The sequence below is a fragment of the Prunus mume genome, linkage group LG6, assembly GCF_029339155.1.
Source record: "Prunus mume cultivar Tortuosa linkage group LG6, ASM2933915v1, whole genome shotgun sequence".
Lineage (NCBI taxonomy): Eukaryota > Viridiplantae > Streptophyta > Magnoliopsida > Rosales > Rosaceae > Prunus > Prunus mume.
In genome coordinates, this window is record NC_142703.1 from 17892090 (window position 1) to 17906059 (window position 13970).

At 36.6% G+C, this 13970-nt stretch overlaps 1 protein-coding gene and 2 pseudogenes across 3 annotated transcripts; 2 read left to right on the forward strand and 1 right to left on the reverse strand.

Moving 5' to 3' along the window:
- Positions 1-1048: 1048 nt before the first annotated feature.
- Positions 1049-2147, forward strand: LOC103335656 (protein RADIALIS-like 1). The gene is made up of 2 exons (XM_008238680.2): positions 1049-1441; positions 1806-2147. The coding sequence occupies exons 1-2, from the start codon at positions 1225-1227 to the stop codon at positions 1808-1810; spliced, it is 222 nt and encodes a 73-aa protein (XP_008236902.1). The 5' UTR covers positions 1049-1224; the 3' UTR covers positions 1811-2147.
- A 4485-nt stretch (positions 2148-6632) lies between these two features.
- LOC103335657 (uncharacterized) lies at positions 6633-8302 on the reverse strand (annotated as a pseudogene). The gene is made up of 3 exons (XR_016127651.1): positions 8146-8302; positions 6954-7148; positions 6633-6844 (listed from the first exon to the last, which is right to left on the reverse strand). The product of XR_016127651.1 is annotated as an uncharacterized LOC103335657 (transcript).
- Positions 8303-10565: 2263 nt separating this feature from the next.
- LOC103335658 (3-ketoacyl-CoA synthase 4 pseudogene) lies at positions 10566-12995 on the forward strand (annotated as a pseudogene). Its single transcript, XR_016128031.1, has one exon. The product of XR_016128031.1 is annotated as a 3-ketoacyl-CoA synthase 4 pseudogene (transcript).
- Positions 12996-13970: the final 975 nt, after the last annotated feature.

Below are 13970 nucleotides of genomic sequence, written 5' to 3' on the forward strand. Positions count from 1 at the left end.
AATTGAATCATTGTACGGATCCGGCAGGCCAGCTAGAGAGCTTGGAACGTTGTTCAGGACAGATGACACTAACAAGGTCACTTGTACCTAGCAGCACAGAGGCCTCTTGCTTAGAGAAACACTTGTGTGGAACGGAGATAACACTGTTTTCCTATCCCAGCCAATTATGGTATGCCACACGTGATAACTTTTCTAATTGGCATACTATGATTAGTCCGAGATAGAAAAAAGAGGTATCCTCCTTCCACACAAGTTTTTCTGCTCTTCCTCTTGCTATGAAACTCTGTAAAACAAAGAATAAAAAAGGAGAAGGAAAAAAAGGTTTGTGATGCACACGTGAAAGTTTAGTACGGTTATCTGATTGACTGTGGTTTTGAGTAGGAGGCCCACCTAAAGACCCTGCAGAGTTAGAGAATAAAAGAGAGGGTAATGATGTAATCTGCAGGAAATCTCAACATGAAGAAGCTCTCACCTTGAGAATTTCCACTTTGTTTTTTCCTCTATTGGTATGCTTAGCTTTCACGGCTCTAAGTCACCAAACTTACGAATTTTTTAATTCAGAAGCTGGCAAATTACATGAGGCCAGACAGCTCCAATTTTTCTAATTTCTAGGTTAAGTTGATTTGCAAAATAAGCAAAGAGAACAGCTTCTAGGTTCCCGGGTTTGACTGTTTTTAGAACTTATAATTTCACACTCCATAAAAAGTCACTGTTTAATTATTTTAGACCAATTTAATGAACGAGTGAGCAAACCGCAAGCAGTGTTATTTCTTTGTTATAGTGTTGATAATAACTTATAAAAGAAAGAAAAAAAGAAAGAAAAGGACTTCAATCAACTTTATTGATTTTTTTTAATCAAAATTTCTTTGAGATACTGATTCTCCCGTAATTATTGTTCTTCATCTTTGTCTGCTTGATTGAATAATTTTGTGGTAGCTAAGGTGACCAAATCATTCAAATTCCACATCATTTTTCCAAGATCTCTTTGCCAACTGGCACTACCCCACCTCACCCCCTCGACTCCCTCCTTATAAAGAGCATGTACAGCACTCAGCACAAAACACACCCTCCTCTTGAGTCTTGACTTAAGTCTTTTCTATTGACTCTCCTCACTCTCTCCTTCGCCTTCCAAGCTTTTCCAGTTTGTTTCCTCACCACCCTTTTCACTCTAGACTCTTCTTCCCCATAGTGTTTCTCAAAAGACCCTTTTAGTCCTAGAAACTAATGGCATCAAGTTCAATGTCCTCTTGGACTGCCAAGCAAAACAAAGCCTTTGAGAAGGCTCTGGCTCTGTATGACAAGGACACCACCGACCGCTGGTACAATGTTGCTAAGGCGGTCGGCGGCAAAACCCCGGAGGAAGTGAAGAGGCACTACGAGCGTCTTGTTGAAGATGTCAAGCATATTGAGTCAGGCCAAGTGCCCTTCCCAGCCTACAGAGGTATATATATATATATATCTACATAAACTATTGTCAAAGTCCTCCACCTAAAAGAAAATGACTAGTTATAAATATTGTTAAACTTAATTCCAATGCTTTGACTCAATGTGAAATTTGTGCTTAAAATACACCGAACTTTCCTTTCCATTTTATTCCATTCCAATGCTTTAATAAGACTATGTCCATTGACTTCCAAGACACTATCCCTACCAAAGTTGAAATTAACTTGAAAAGCTTCTATACCAGAAAACACTGCTGTAACCCAATTCTAGCTCTTGCCTTTACATATATGCTCAACATTTTAGACGCTTTCTTCCTTGGAAAACCGACGCTTCCATTGAATTTTGTTGTGCTTAATTTGCAGGATGAGAAACCTCAAGCTCCGCTGAAGCAGTGCAACTCCATCTACCCACTAGTTAATAAATAAAAGCATCATCGCTAGCTATGCTCCATTTTAATATTCAATGACACTGTGGTCGTCGTATAGTTTTACTCGTTTGTGAAATCACAACCTGTGTGATTCTTCTATGTATGTACTTTCAAGTAGTTTCACTTTTTTTAATTTTTGTTTTCTTGCCGCTATATAAGCTCGTGTGTGTATGTACGTACGCACTTACGTGTGCATGTACCAAAGGCATTTATAATGTACTATGTGATTCTACGTGTAAGATTCAACTAATGGAATATTAATTTATGTGTCATATAATCGTATTAATTTTTATTATGTATACATGATACGATGGTATTTGGGATGTACACAATCTGATTTGGTTTGGTTTTTATAGAAAATGTCTAGAAGAATAGAATCAAACTAGACCTATGCGATTTCGGTTCAATTTGGCTCAATTTCCAATTTGGAAATATAAAAATATAAAGATGTGAAGAGTAGAGAAATATGATGTCTATAAAAATAGGAAACAGAGAAAAATATGTACCAAGGATAAAATAAGAGAGAAAGAGGTGAAGAGATAAATAGAAAGAAATATGTGAAAAATAGAGAAAGACGGAAACGCAACAAGAATGGATATAGTTCACCGAAAATAAAAAGAAACTGGGCTAGAGTAGTTATTTAATTGGGTATAAAATTGAACAAAGATATTTTGTTATTAATTGGACTAAAATATCTAGATATTATTTAAAGTTAATGTTATTTGAATATTAACTAGGCTTACTAATAATTTTGGATATAAATGAATAAGTAAACTTAACATAACCGGTCCGATTTGATTTATTATGCTAGATTTTCCAAGACAAAAACGGTCTTTTTCGATGCAGTTCACGGGTTCAAATACCCACCCCTATAAAACACACCCTCCCCTTTTCTTCAATCTCCTCACTTTCCTTTGGCACAATTTTTTTTCACGCCCTTTTCATCCTAAACCCTAATCGGTCTTTTTCGATGCGGTTCACGGGTTCAAATACCCACCCCTATAAAAGACACCCTCTCCTTGACTTAAGTCTTCTCTATTGACTCTCCTCACTCTCCTTTGGCTTCCAAATTTTTTCCAAATTTTTTTTCACACCGCCCTTTTCACTCTAGACCCTCCTCCTCCTCTTACCTAGTGTTTCTAAAAACACCATTTTAGTCAACATATTCCTAGTAGAGTAGGGATACCAAATATATTCACTAGATTTTTATTCACCTAATGGTGTGGCATTGTTTGAATGATTTAAATATGGTTCAATTTAAACCCTATTTATTACTAACGAGTATCAACACATCATATTTTGAACATAATTGATGACTAGCATTTTTCCTTCTTACAACTTTTAAAATATTGTCATTTTATCCATCACACCACATGGCCGAGTGATTTTTCCTTTGTACTACCGTAGTTAGTATTCTATAATTTCTCCACATGGCTGATAATATTTGGGAAAGTTTTTGGTTTCCAAATTTCTTACTTGTTAGAAATAATATTTATAAAGAACATGAAACATTATCACACTAGTTGAAGTTCAAAATTTAAGGATTTGAGCAGGTGCATGTATCATTATTAATTATTGAAACAATAACACTTGTGCCACCAAATGATTTTTCTTTCCTTCTTTTAAGTACAAGCGATTGGGGGAGGGGGTTTACACAAATATTCAATGGGTGCATGAGGGTTTCGAACCTCTGTCTACAACGTGAAGGTGAAAGAGCTTAGCCAACTGAGCTATTCCCCATTGGCAATGATGTTATTGTTCTATATGTTGATATATTTGGTTCAATATGAACCTCATTTATTTAATTAAGATATTGTCAAGTGGGGTCTAACTTAGGTGAAAATGGCCTTAACTTACATACTAACTCTTGTATTAAAAAATTTATATATTGTCATGTCATCCATCACCTAACATCTGTAAAAGAAACAGTACAAAATGTTCAAAATTTTAGGATTTTTGTTGGTGTGCATTATTGATTTTTGAAACAATAACGCTAGAGCCACAAAAACTTTCTAAAATTTTGGTCACCAAATGTTGTTCATGTTTGTATCTATCCCATTCATGTAAGATATTGTCATGTTCCACCAAATCATCATTTGGTTTGGTGAATAACATTTGAAAAATATGTACTTGTTCAAAATGAACCTTGATATGAACAACTGAAATTTGTTTTTCTTATATGTTGCATCACTTATTGTAGAAAAGTTAATACGAGTAGTATATACTATTTCTAGGGTCACCAAATGATATAGCATGTGTTGCAGAAGTATTTTAGTTGCTTTGAATTTCATTAATCTTTAAGAAATAAGATATTAGTGATCCTAATTTCAATAACATAGGTGGTTGTTTGTAGGAAATAAGCGAGTTTAGTAACCAAATATAAACAAATAAGACACTACCACATAAGTTGAGATTCAAAATTCTAAAACACATTCTTATTTTAATCTGTCTTTGATGTCAGTCATTGGATAAGATTTGGAGAAATAGTGGCGGTTAAAAGGGGTTTTAGAAAAGTTATTTTCGAGTGTGATTCTCTACAGATCGTTTCAACTTTTTGGATTGCTGAGGTCACTGGGGAAGTTTTACCCATGATTGCCATATTGCTATTAGGATGGTTTCCTTTATTCTATTTATTCTTATTGATTTAATAAAATAATTCTATCGTCTTTTTATCAAAACAATAAAAGAGATATTATTTGCACTTCCAAAGTAAGCTTCTTGCACTCCCTAGGGCACCCAATACAAGGTTCCACTTAGTGCTCCCTTCACAACCCCAAAAACCCCAACTTCTGCCATGAATACATATCCAGCAATAATGGCAGGTAGATTTTAGGGAGGAGGTTGTTCACCTACCACTCGCAGCATACGAGAGAGATGCATGCGCCTCTGCCTTCATTCGATTAGCATGTAGTAGAATGTAGGTCAACCAAGTAACCACATCCAAACATGTTTCTTGCCTTATATTAAATACGAAACTAAAAAAACGTTCACTATTTTTTCACATTCTTTTGTTTAAATCTCTCAACTCATTTGATAAACGTTTCACTTGCTTATATTTGGATCCACTTGAACCTCGTTTAAATCCCAATTCTTTCCTATGCAATTCAATTAAAATTTTTTATTTATCATGAACAGTCTTTTTGTTATTATTATTTATAAAATCAATTTTGATATTTTGTCAACAACATTTCCATACCGACTGGTATTTGCGAGAAAAACTTCTATGGGAGATATTCCTATCATGTAACAATACTCAATGACAAAACAATTTTAATTACAAGGTGGCATGTGTTCAAAGTCGATGATCCGTTTTTAAACGCATACCATCTTTTAACTGTACTGTTATTCAACTGTCACATGATAGAAACAGTTCCACATAAGTTTTTACCATGAATTATAAAGAAAGGAGTTCAAGGTTTAATTTATAATTTAGGATTTAGGGACCCTAAAAGGTGTCCTTCAAGAGAAGGTAGCATCATAGCATAAAACTATCAAAGGAAAGCAAAAAAGGTGAAAGATACAAAGCAAATTAAGAGACGAAAATAGAAATTCAAAGATATCGTTTCAAAGAGAAAATTAAGAAAAGAAACAAAGTACACAAGTACCTTAAAGAAGGTGGAGTTGATTTGTAAAGAAAGACGGAAAGCTTGTTATCTTGATGCACTATGAGTGACGCAGCCGCCGAAAAACAAAAGTTCAATAGAGAAAGAAATGTGAGATGGTTAGGGGAAGATTAGGGTTTAAGTAGAATGCGCGTAAGTTAGAGTCGGGTTTGGATGAGTTAAATTTATATAGTATGCCCAAAATTCTCCCTATTATGACTCAAGAAAGCTCAAAAGTGATTACGTTTGTGTTTGTATTAAAATAAATTCCGATATGTCAGTGGGGTATAATTCAGTTGGTTGAGCTCTTCTATCTTTACCCACATGGGTAGAGGTTCGAAACCTCTAGACCACCCAATGAATATTTGTATAAACCCCCTCCCTCAATCACCTGTACTCAACACAACACCACACAAAAAAAAAAACACAAATCCCCATATTTTAAGATACGTTTGTGTTTCCATTCTCCAATATTCTAGTCGTATCCATTATCCAATGCTGGACGAGGTCCCATTCCATTCCCCCGTCCCTTCTTTTTGCCCTTTGCAATTTGCAAGGTTTCTCTATTTTCCCTTTGCCTTCCACCACCCTTTCCCCCTCTTTTATTTTTTATTATTTTTATTTTTATTATTATTATTTATATTTAAAAACAATTTATCACCTCTAATGCTCAACTCTGCATTTGGTAGTCCCTACAACCTATGAGGTGAGTTTGCAGTAATTCCTACCAAAATCTAATGGCTGTTATCCTAAAAATAAGACAGACTCGAACAGCTTCGATCCGCCACAGAACAAACTACCGCCGCTCAGGCCCTGACAAATTCTACAATAGAAGACCATAGAGGCCAATGATAGACAAAAACTTCGACCAAGCACAGCTTATAAATGGGGGGAGAAAATGGTGGCGTCAAGTAGCAGCCCTGCCACTTCACAAGTTTCACAATGATGAAATTTCCCCCCTGTTGAAAGAGCAAGCTGATCGTACGAGGAAACAACAAATGTAGCCCTGTTTTAATCTCAAGTAGGAGGTCAATTTTCTATTTGTTTTGCTACTCGATAATTGATCACTGACCAAATTCAACACTGACTTGGCACATACAGAAAAAAAAAAAAAAAAAAAAAAAAGTAGCAAAGCTAAATAGATCACAAGAACATAGTCATAACACTAAGTAATCAGCTTCATAATAGTCACCAGTTAACCTTACAAAGTCAAATTTTCTCGTTCATCAAACTGAAACTGCAGTGCCACAATTTTAACTAATTAACATCAGACGATATTCTATTTTGCCACTGTGGTTTGAAGGGGCAGAGAACTTTCAACTTCCTTGGCGTCGGAACTCCTCTCAGCGACAATCTTTGACATGCCAAACATCTGAAAATGAACGCACAATAATCCAATCAGAATCAGAAGCAAACCAATTAACCAATGAAAACATTTCTGAACAAGCAATATTAGCATTTAATTTGAAGTGGGAACAAACCTTCTGCATGGTCTTCTTGAAGCAAGTTTTGTGTTCATTCCATAGAGGCATGGATAAACTCATCAATATGATCCTTCACATCCTCCAAGAAACTGGCTTGTTCACTCTTCTTCTTTCGACATGAAGTGGTGGAGGGGGTTGCAGCAGCAGGCGATGGCTGTTGTTCATGTTGACTTTTCTGTGATTCCATTCTCACTAACACCTGACCCAGAAGTCATTCGTTACAAAAGATTTGGAGTGGAAGTAAATTAGATATTCAGTTATCTCATCAAGATGCCCATTAGCTTTAAGTGAAAGGAAAAACATTTTCAGGACCACTTGGAGTGGAAGTAATTAGATATACGAGCCCTTAGCTCATACCACAACATCACGAACACTCTAGAGCCAAAATGAAATGGAGGGTTCCTTTTATTTCTCATGATACTACTACGAGATTCAAAGGTTGTATATCAAATTAGATCACAAATGTCCTCAATGTGTTCATTATTATCACAACCTCTATAGCCACATCTGTGCAACAGGGAGGACTATCTTCAACAAAGGAGAACTTTCCTTCCATAAGAAAAGCAAACAAAGGAAATCGCCAACTTATTCAGCGGGGTTGGGCTTGTGATGCATAAACAAAACTATTTTACATCTTATTAGAAGTGGGCAATCACAAATAAATTTTTATTTAACATCAAGCACAACTGGTTTTCCCTCATCAATCAAAAAATCAAGAGAGCCTAAAAACCAACACCCATAACAAGGTGCGTGTTCAATTATCAAGACAGTCTGAAATGTTTAGCATTTTAATTTTATGATATCAGACTGTGATCAGGTAGATTTTTGTTGAACACATGGTCCAGATTGACCGTCAAAACAGTTCGCAAGCATGTGGACACACACATAAGCATAATACAATGCCACACAAACAAGTTTCAGCTCCACATTTATAAATCTAAAAACCGCACAACAAGTGTTTGAAGTAATGCCACAATGAAGCTATCCGCAGAAACACAAAACTACAGAATAATATCTGATTCAAAACTAAGGTAAACGAAAAGTTTTTTCAGCAGAAATTGGTAACAATTGTTTCTAAATCAATGGCAAAGTCTGCTTTCTATGGGTATATAATTGGCACGCAAAACAAATATTAAAAAAAAAAATCACTTATCAGTAAAATAAAAGCATCAAGTTCAGAACCGCACACCTTTGATCACAAAGAAACCAAGTGAAATTGTAAATTGCAAATAGATTGAGAAAATATTTTTTGTTGTTTTGAGGAAGAAGAAAAATAGGGTCTTGTATTTATATCTGGTTGGTACAAGGGGAACCGCCATGAGTTGGAGTATTTTACAAGAAAACGGAGGAGGTCAGAGCCCGTTGCAGGATTGAAACGTGGCACTAAATTATTGGTGGTAAGCCAAAGCGGGGTACCGTCTGCCTGTTGTGCAAGTTTTCTCTTTGGGCTTTCTTGATATCAAGCCCCTTTTGTTCAAGGACCTGGATAATGTTATTTCTCATCAGCGTTGCTATGCACACCTGAAAATTTGATCATCACACTTGGTACCCAATTCTTTTATTTTCCTTAATTCTTTTTAGTTTAAATTTTGAAGATTACTATTAAGGTTATAGACCGGTTTTAAGTCCATTGGTATTTCGCTATTTAATGTCAGAAGATGTCTCAAATTTGAAGCGTTCATTCTCTATTCCAGATTAATAAAGAGAGGGAGAAAAAAAAAGGGTGATAGGAGCAAGGAAAGTTTGAGAATTTAGCTCGATGCTGAGAAGAATGTTCAAAATTTTGGCTGCAAATAGAATGCTCTTCTTCTTTAATTTTTGGGTAGTAAAAGCCAAAAGCAATATATGCATAGTTCTTTTTTAAATACAAGAAATATCAAGCATATATGGGCTTAGTCAAGTTGGTTAAAGCATATATACTCCTTACTCTGCACGCAATTTCGAATTCCACTCCTTGTAGTTTAGATTAAATTAAAGTAGAATATCATTTGTACCAAAAAAAAAAAGCAATTATAAAAATGAAGGATTCAAACACATGATCTCAAATGCAGGTAACTATTCTTAACCACTAAAGAATCAATAAATAAGTCATGTGAAGAGTCATTCTATAGTGAGGGTCTTATATGGCCCTTGGGTGATGTCCTATCTCTTAACCGTTGGATTAAACTAACCAATTTGATCAAACGATTAAGAGATAAGGCGTCACTTAAAGCATATATAAAGCCCTCATTATAGAATGAGCATGTGAAATCTCAAGCAGTAGGCCCATTGTGTGAAATCTCAAGCACCAGTAGGAGGCCCATGTTTTTTTTTTTTTGTCAACATCAGTAGGCCTATTGTGCAAAATATAAAACGCACCAAACATCTTCCGCAAGATTATCCAACCAAAAGATATCACCGACCAAAATCTAAATGATTGAAAACATAATGAGCCATATGATTTCTGCGTTTTTATTTGAACATGAAAAAGTGGTCAACACTCTCATCGATTAATGAATTATTATTATGTCATTTGCGTGAACTTCATTTCTTTGCCACTTTGGAACATTGACTTCTGTGAGAAGTTCAACTTTATTAACGGGTCATGTGTCTCCCACATGACAAAGCTGAAAAATGCTGAAAAATGAGAAAACATGAGAAAATTCTTAAGAGAAAAATAAAGTGTTGCTATTTTCACAACCTGTCCTATTTCTCTATCCATTTTTTATTATTATTTATAAAAAGCATTAGATTTCTTGGATTTTGTCAGATTTTATGACAACTCGAAAGCATTAGATTCTTTAGATTTTTTCAGATTTTATGATAACTGGAGACGGAGTTGACTCTAAATTATTGTGATTATAGAACCATAATAATAATAATGAGGTAGTGGAGTACGATCTAATCATTTGCCCAAGCATGTGCTTGGATATGGTGGATGATTAGAATTTGACCTTAAATAAAGTTTTCTAGGGCTAGTTGTAAATTTGACTCAAACTTTAATTCTGTCTTTATTGATTTGTTGTTGCTTTTATCTCCATTGGCTCATTCAATCCATTCAATTATTATATATTTAGACTACCGTTATTATCATCCTTAAGTAGATGCATATATGTGCACCAAAGTGACATACTCATAACATCCATATTTTTCAGCAAAGAGCTTGTAGCTCAAGTGGTTAAAAGTAGTTATCTAGAACACTTAAGGTCCTATAATCAAATCGTTCTCCCCTCTCTTGCTTGTATAAATATTAAAAATAAATTCATATTCTCTCTTTTCTCCACATTATTTATCCTCATTTAGATTTGTGAATTCCGTTCCTTACTTGATAACTCAAGTGGTGCTTGAAGAACAATAGCAGGAGAGTGCATGCATGGTGTGAGAGCTAAAAGCCATAAGCTCCATAATCTCCTAAATGTGGGGAAACATAAATTAACTCATTGTGGCTCTCATTGTCATGAATGACTACTATTTCGGTATTATTTAAACAAATACTTTCTTGTTTGGGGATCCTAGTTAGCTAAACTAAGGAGCATGGTTAAATTACAAATGATATATTGAGCTCATAATTTAACTTCATAGTTTTTTAGTTCAAATATTACTTGAAAATAAGGAGCATAACTAGAATTGCTCTTTAGGCTATTTATCATAAGCCGTCAAAGAGATCAAGACGTCCAGAGAAATCGCTTTGAAGCTTCCTCTCCTCTCTCTCATTGTGTTTCTACTCGACACGTCCAATCCCCTCCCATATTTAAGATTCCAGTCACCCCCCAATTTCTTTCCTAAAATTTTATCAATCAATTCTGAATCTTCGACCAAACAGAGACAGAGGGGGGAGGTGTAGCAGAACCAAACGCAAAACAACAGACCAACCCACTCTCTCTCTCTCTCTCTCTCTCTCTCTATCAACGTCACAATCTTCATGCTGTGCAATTCATTCACCTCTCGTCTATAAATCTCACTTGGTCGCTGTTCTTGTTGTATCAAACTACCAACCCTTCTATTTCTTCACTCAGATCCGTTTTCTTCACCTTCACACTTCACTCTGTTCACCATATATATAACCCTCTGACGCCCCTCCACTGAAAACCCACCTCAGAAAACCCCATAGTTTCAAACCCAAGTGCCTATTTCGCAGACCCATCATGAGCTCTGAGCCCATTGTCAATGGCGGAGTTCAGATCCACCAGAGCCGTAGATTACCAGACTTCTTACAAAGCGTGAACTTGAAGTATGTGAAATTGGGTTACCATTACTTGATAACTCACCTTTTGACTCTCTGCTCAGTTCCTCTAATGGCGGTCGTTGTCATTCAAGCCTCACAGATGAACCTAGATGACATTCACCACCTCTGGCTCCAGCTCCAGTACAATCTGGTCAGTGTCATTATTTTCTCTGCTGTAATTGTTTTTGGATCCACCGTTTACATTATGACCCGCCCGAGATCCGTTTACCTTGTGGACTATTCTTGTTACAAGCCGCCTTCGCATTTGCAAGTGAGATTTCAGCAGTTCATGGAGCATTCGAAGCTCACTGGGGACTTTGACGAGTCTTCACTGGAGTTCCAGCGCAAGATTCTTGAGCGCTCTGGCCTTGGGGAGGAGACTTATGTCCCTGAAGCAATGCATTACATTCCGCCCAGGCCGTCCATGGCGGCGGCTCGCGAGGAGGCAGAGCAGGTGATTTTTGGTGCTTTGGATAATTTGTTTGCTAATACAAATGTTAAGCCTAAGGACATTGGCATTCTTGTTGTGAATTGTAGTTTGTTTAATCCAACCCCTTCACTGTCTGCTATGATTGTTAACAAGTACAAATTGAGGGGGAATATTAGGAGTTTTAATTTGGGGGGTATGGGGTGTAGTGCTGGAGTTATAGCTGTTGATCTTGCTAAGGAAATGTTGCAAGTTCATGGGAACACTTATGCGGTGGTTGTCAGCACTGAGAATATTACTCAGAATTGGTACTTTGGGAACAAGAAATCCATGTTGATACCAAACTGTTTGTTCCGTGTTGGTGGGGCGGCGGTTTTGCTTTCAAACAGGTCGTTGGATAGGCGTCGGGCAAAGTATAAGCTTGTGCATGTTGTGAGGACTCATCGTGGGGCTGATGATAAGGCATTTAGATGTGTTTATCAAGAGCAGGATGATGCTGGGAAAACTGGGGTTTCATTGTCGAAGGATCTCATGGCAATTGCTGGTGGAGCTCTTAAGACAAACATCACAACATTGGGTCCCCTTGTCCTGCCTCTAAGTGAGCAGCTTCTCTTCTTTGCTACTTTGGTTGCAAAGAAGTTGTTCAATGCGAAAGTCAAGCCTTATATCCCGGATTTCAAGCTTGCTTTTGATCATTTTTGCATACATGCTGGTGGGAGGGCTGTGATTGATGAGCTTGAGAAGAACTTGCAGCTTCTACCAGTTCATGTTGAGGCATCTCGGATGACACTCCACAGGTTTGGTAACACCTCATCGAGTTCGATTTGGTATGAGTTGGCTTATACTGAGGCAAAGGGGAGGATGCAAAAGGGGAACCGTGTCTGGCAGATTGCTTTTGGTAGTGGTTTCAAGTGTAACAGTGCAGTCTGGGAGGCTCTTCAGAATGTAAAACCTTCTCTTCATAGTCCATGGGAAGATTGCATTGACTGGTACCCAGTGGAGACTGTTGTCTAGCAGAGCTCAGCCAGAATTTGGTCAGGGACTCAATTTAAAGGAAGGAAACATTGATGGATAAATTGGTCTACTTATCCTGTTATTTTTTCTGCCCCCTTTATCAATAATTTTCCTTTTTTCTAATTCTTGATTTATTGGGCATGTTATGTGTTATTTGGTCATTGAAGTCATGAGATCCCTCATTCGCGTAGCTCTAGCACGTTGATGTTTAGATAATTTGTTGTGCCAAATGCAATCGTACTGTGATTACTATGATTTCCTGCAGAGCTTTGGAGGGCAGTGGAAAAGCTAAATGTATATGGATATCATTTCTTTGAAAGAATTTCAATGTATAAGTTCCATTGTAAAAAATATTAGCATTGAGATAATTAAGTGTCATTATCTTTTTCCAGATGAGCATATGGAAGCCAACAAAAGGTATAGTTGTAAATTTTAGTGAATTTTATTTCCAAATGGCTTTCAAACGCTCTCAAGAAACTTCCATATGGCCTGGAATTAGGTTCATGGAAGCCGTCCTTTGTGAACTATGATCAGTCATATATCTGCTGGTCTTGCAAGTCGAATATTCCTTGCCTTTGACAAGGGTTTATCTTCTAGTGACGCAGGTGAGATTTATTTCCATTCTTTCTGTAGATTGCTTGAAAGTGACATTTTTCTACTCGTTTCCCCACTGATGTGCAGTGTTACCTAACTCCTCTTGTTGTCATTCGTTTCTGATTGCCAGTTATGGACATGCGGATTTGTATTCATCTGTATATTTTTTTGCAAGTGGCACAGGTTGTATCTTCGAATTGCTTCCAAACAATAGATTAGTGTTATTGTAGGGCCTGGGACGACATCTTAGATGGTTGAAGTGAGTTTTTATTGGTAGCAGTTAGAAATAAAACCACAATTGGAGTTGTTAAATATCTTCAGGCTCCTTCTGGTTTGGCTTTAATTGTTCTGTGTTGAACAAAGTTAATCTTTTGAGATTTCGTCTGAAACTGGGTTTGCGAATGCCGACATGAATGAGAGAGCAATGAATCTTCTTTTCTTGTTTGTTACCTGGGGAAAACCAGATTAGCCTTGGAAGGAAATAGGCCTAAAAACTTTGTCCTTGCATTGCAAGTGAGGAAAATTAGTGTAAAATGTCTTTTCAGCTTTCAAGTGTCTTTACACAGCTGGTAATCCTTTTTGGGTTAGGGAATCTCACTTTAAAGACTTGGTATACGACGTTATATATGCGTTTCCTTTTTTCTTTATGGTCACAACGTGGAATGAACACAAAAGGATTTTTACAAAAAGGGTTTTCGACTGAAAAGGTTCTCCAACTATTCATCCAGTATTATTTTGGTCAATCAGCTAGTTTGATAATCATTTTGATTTTAGT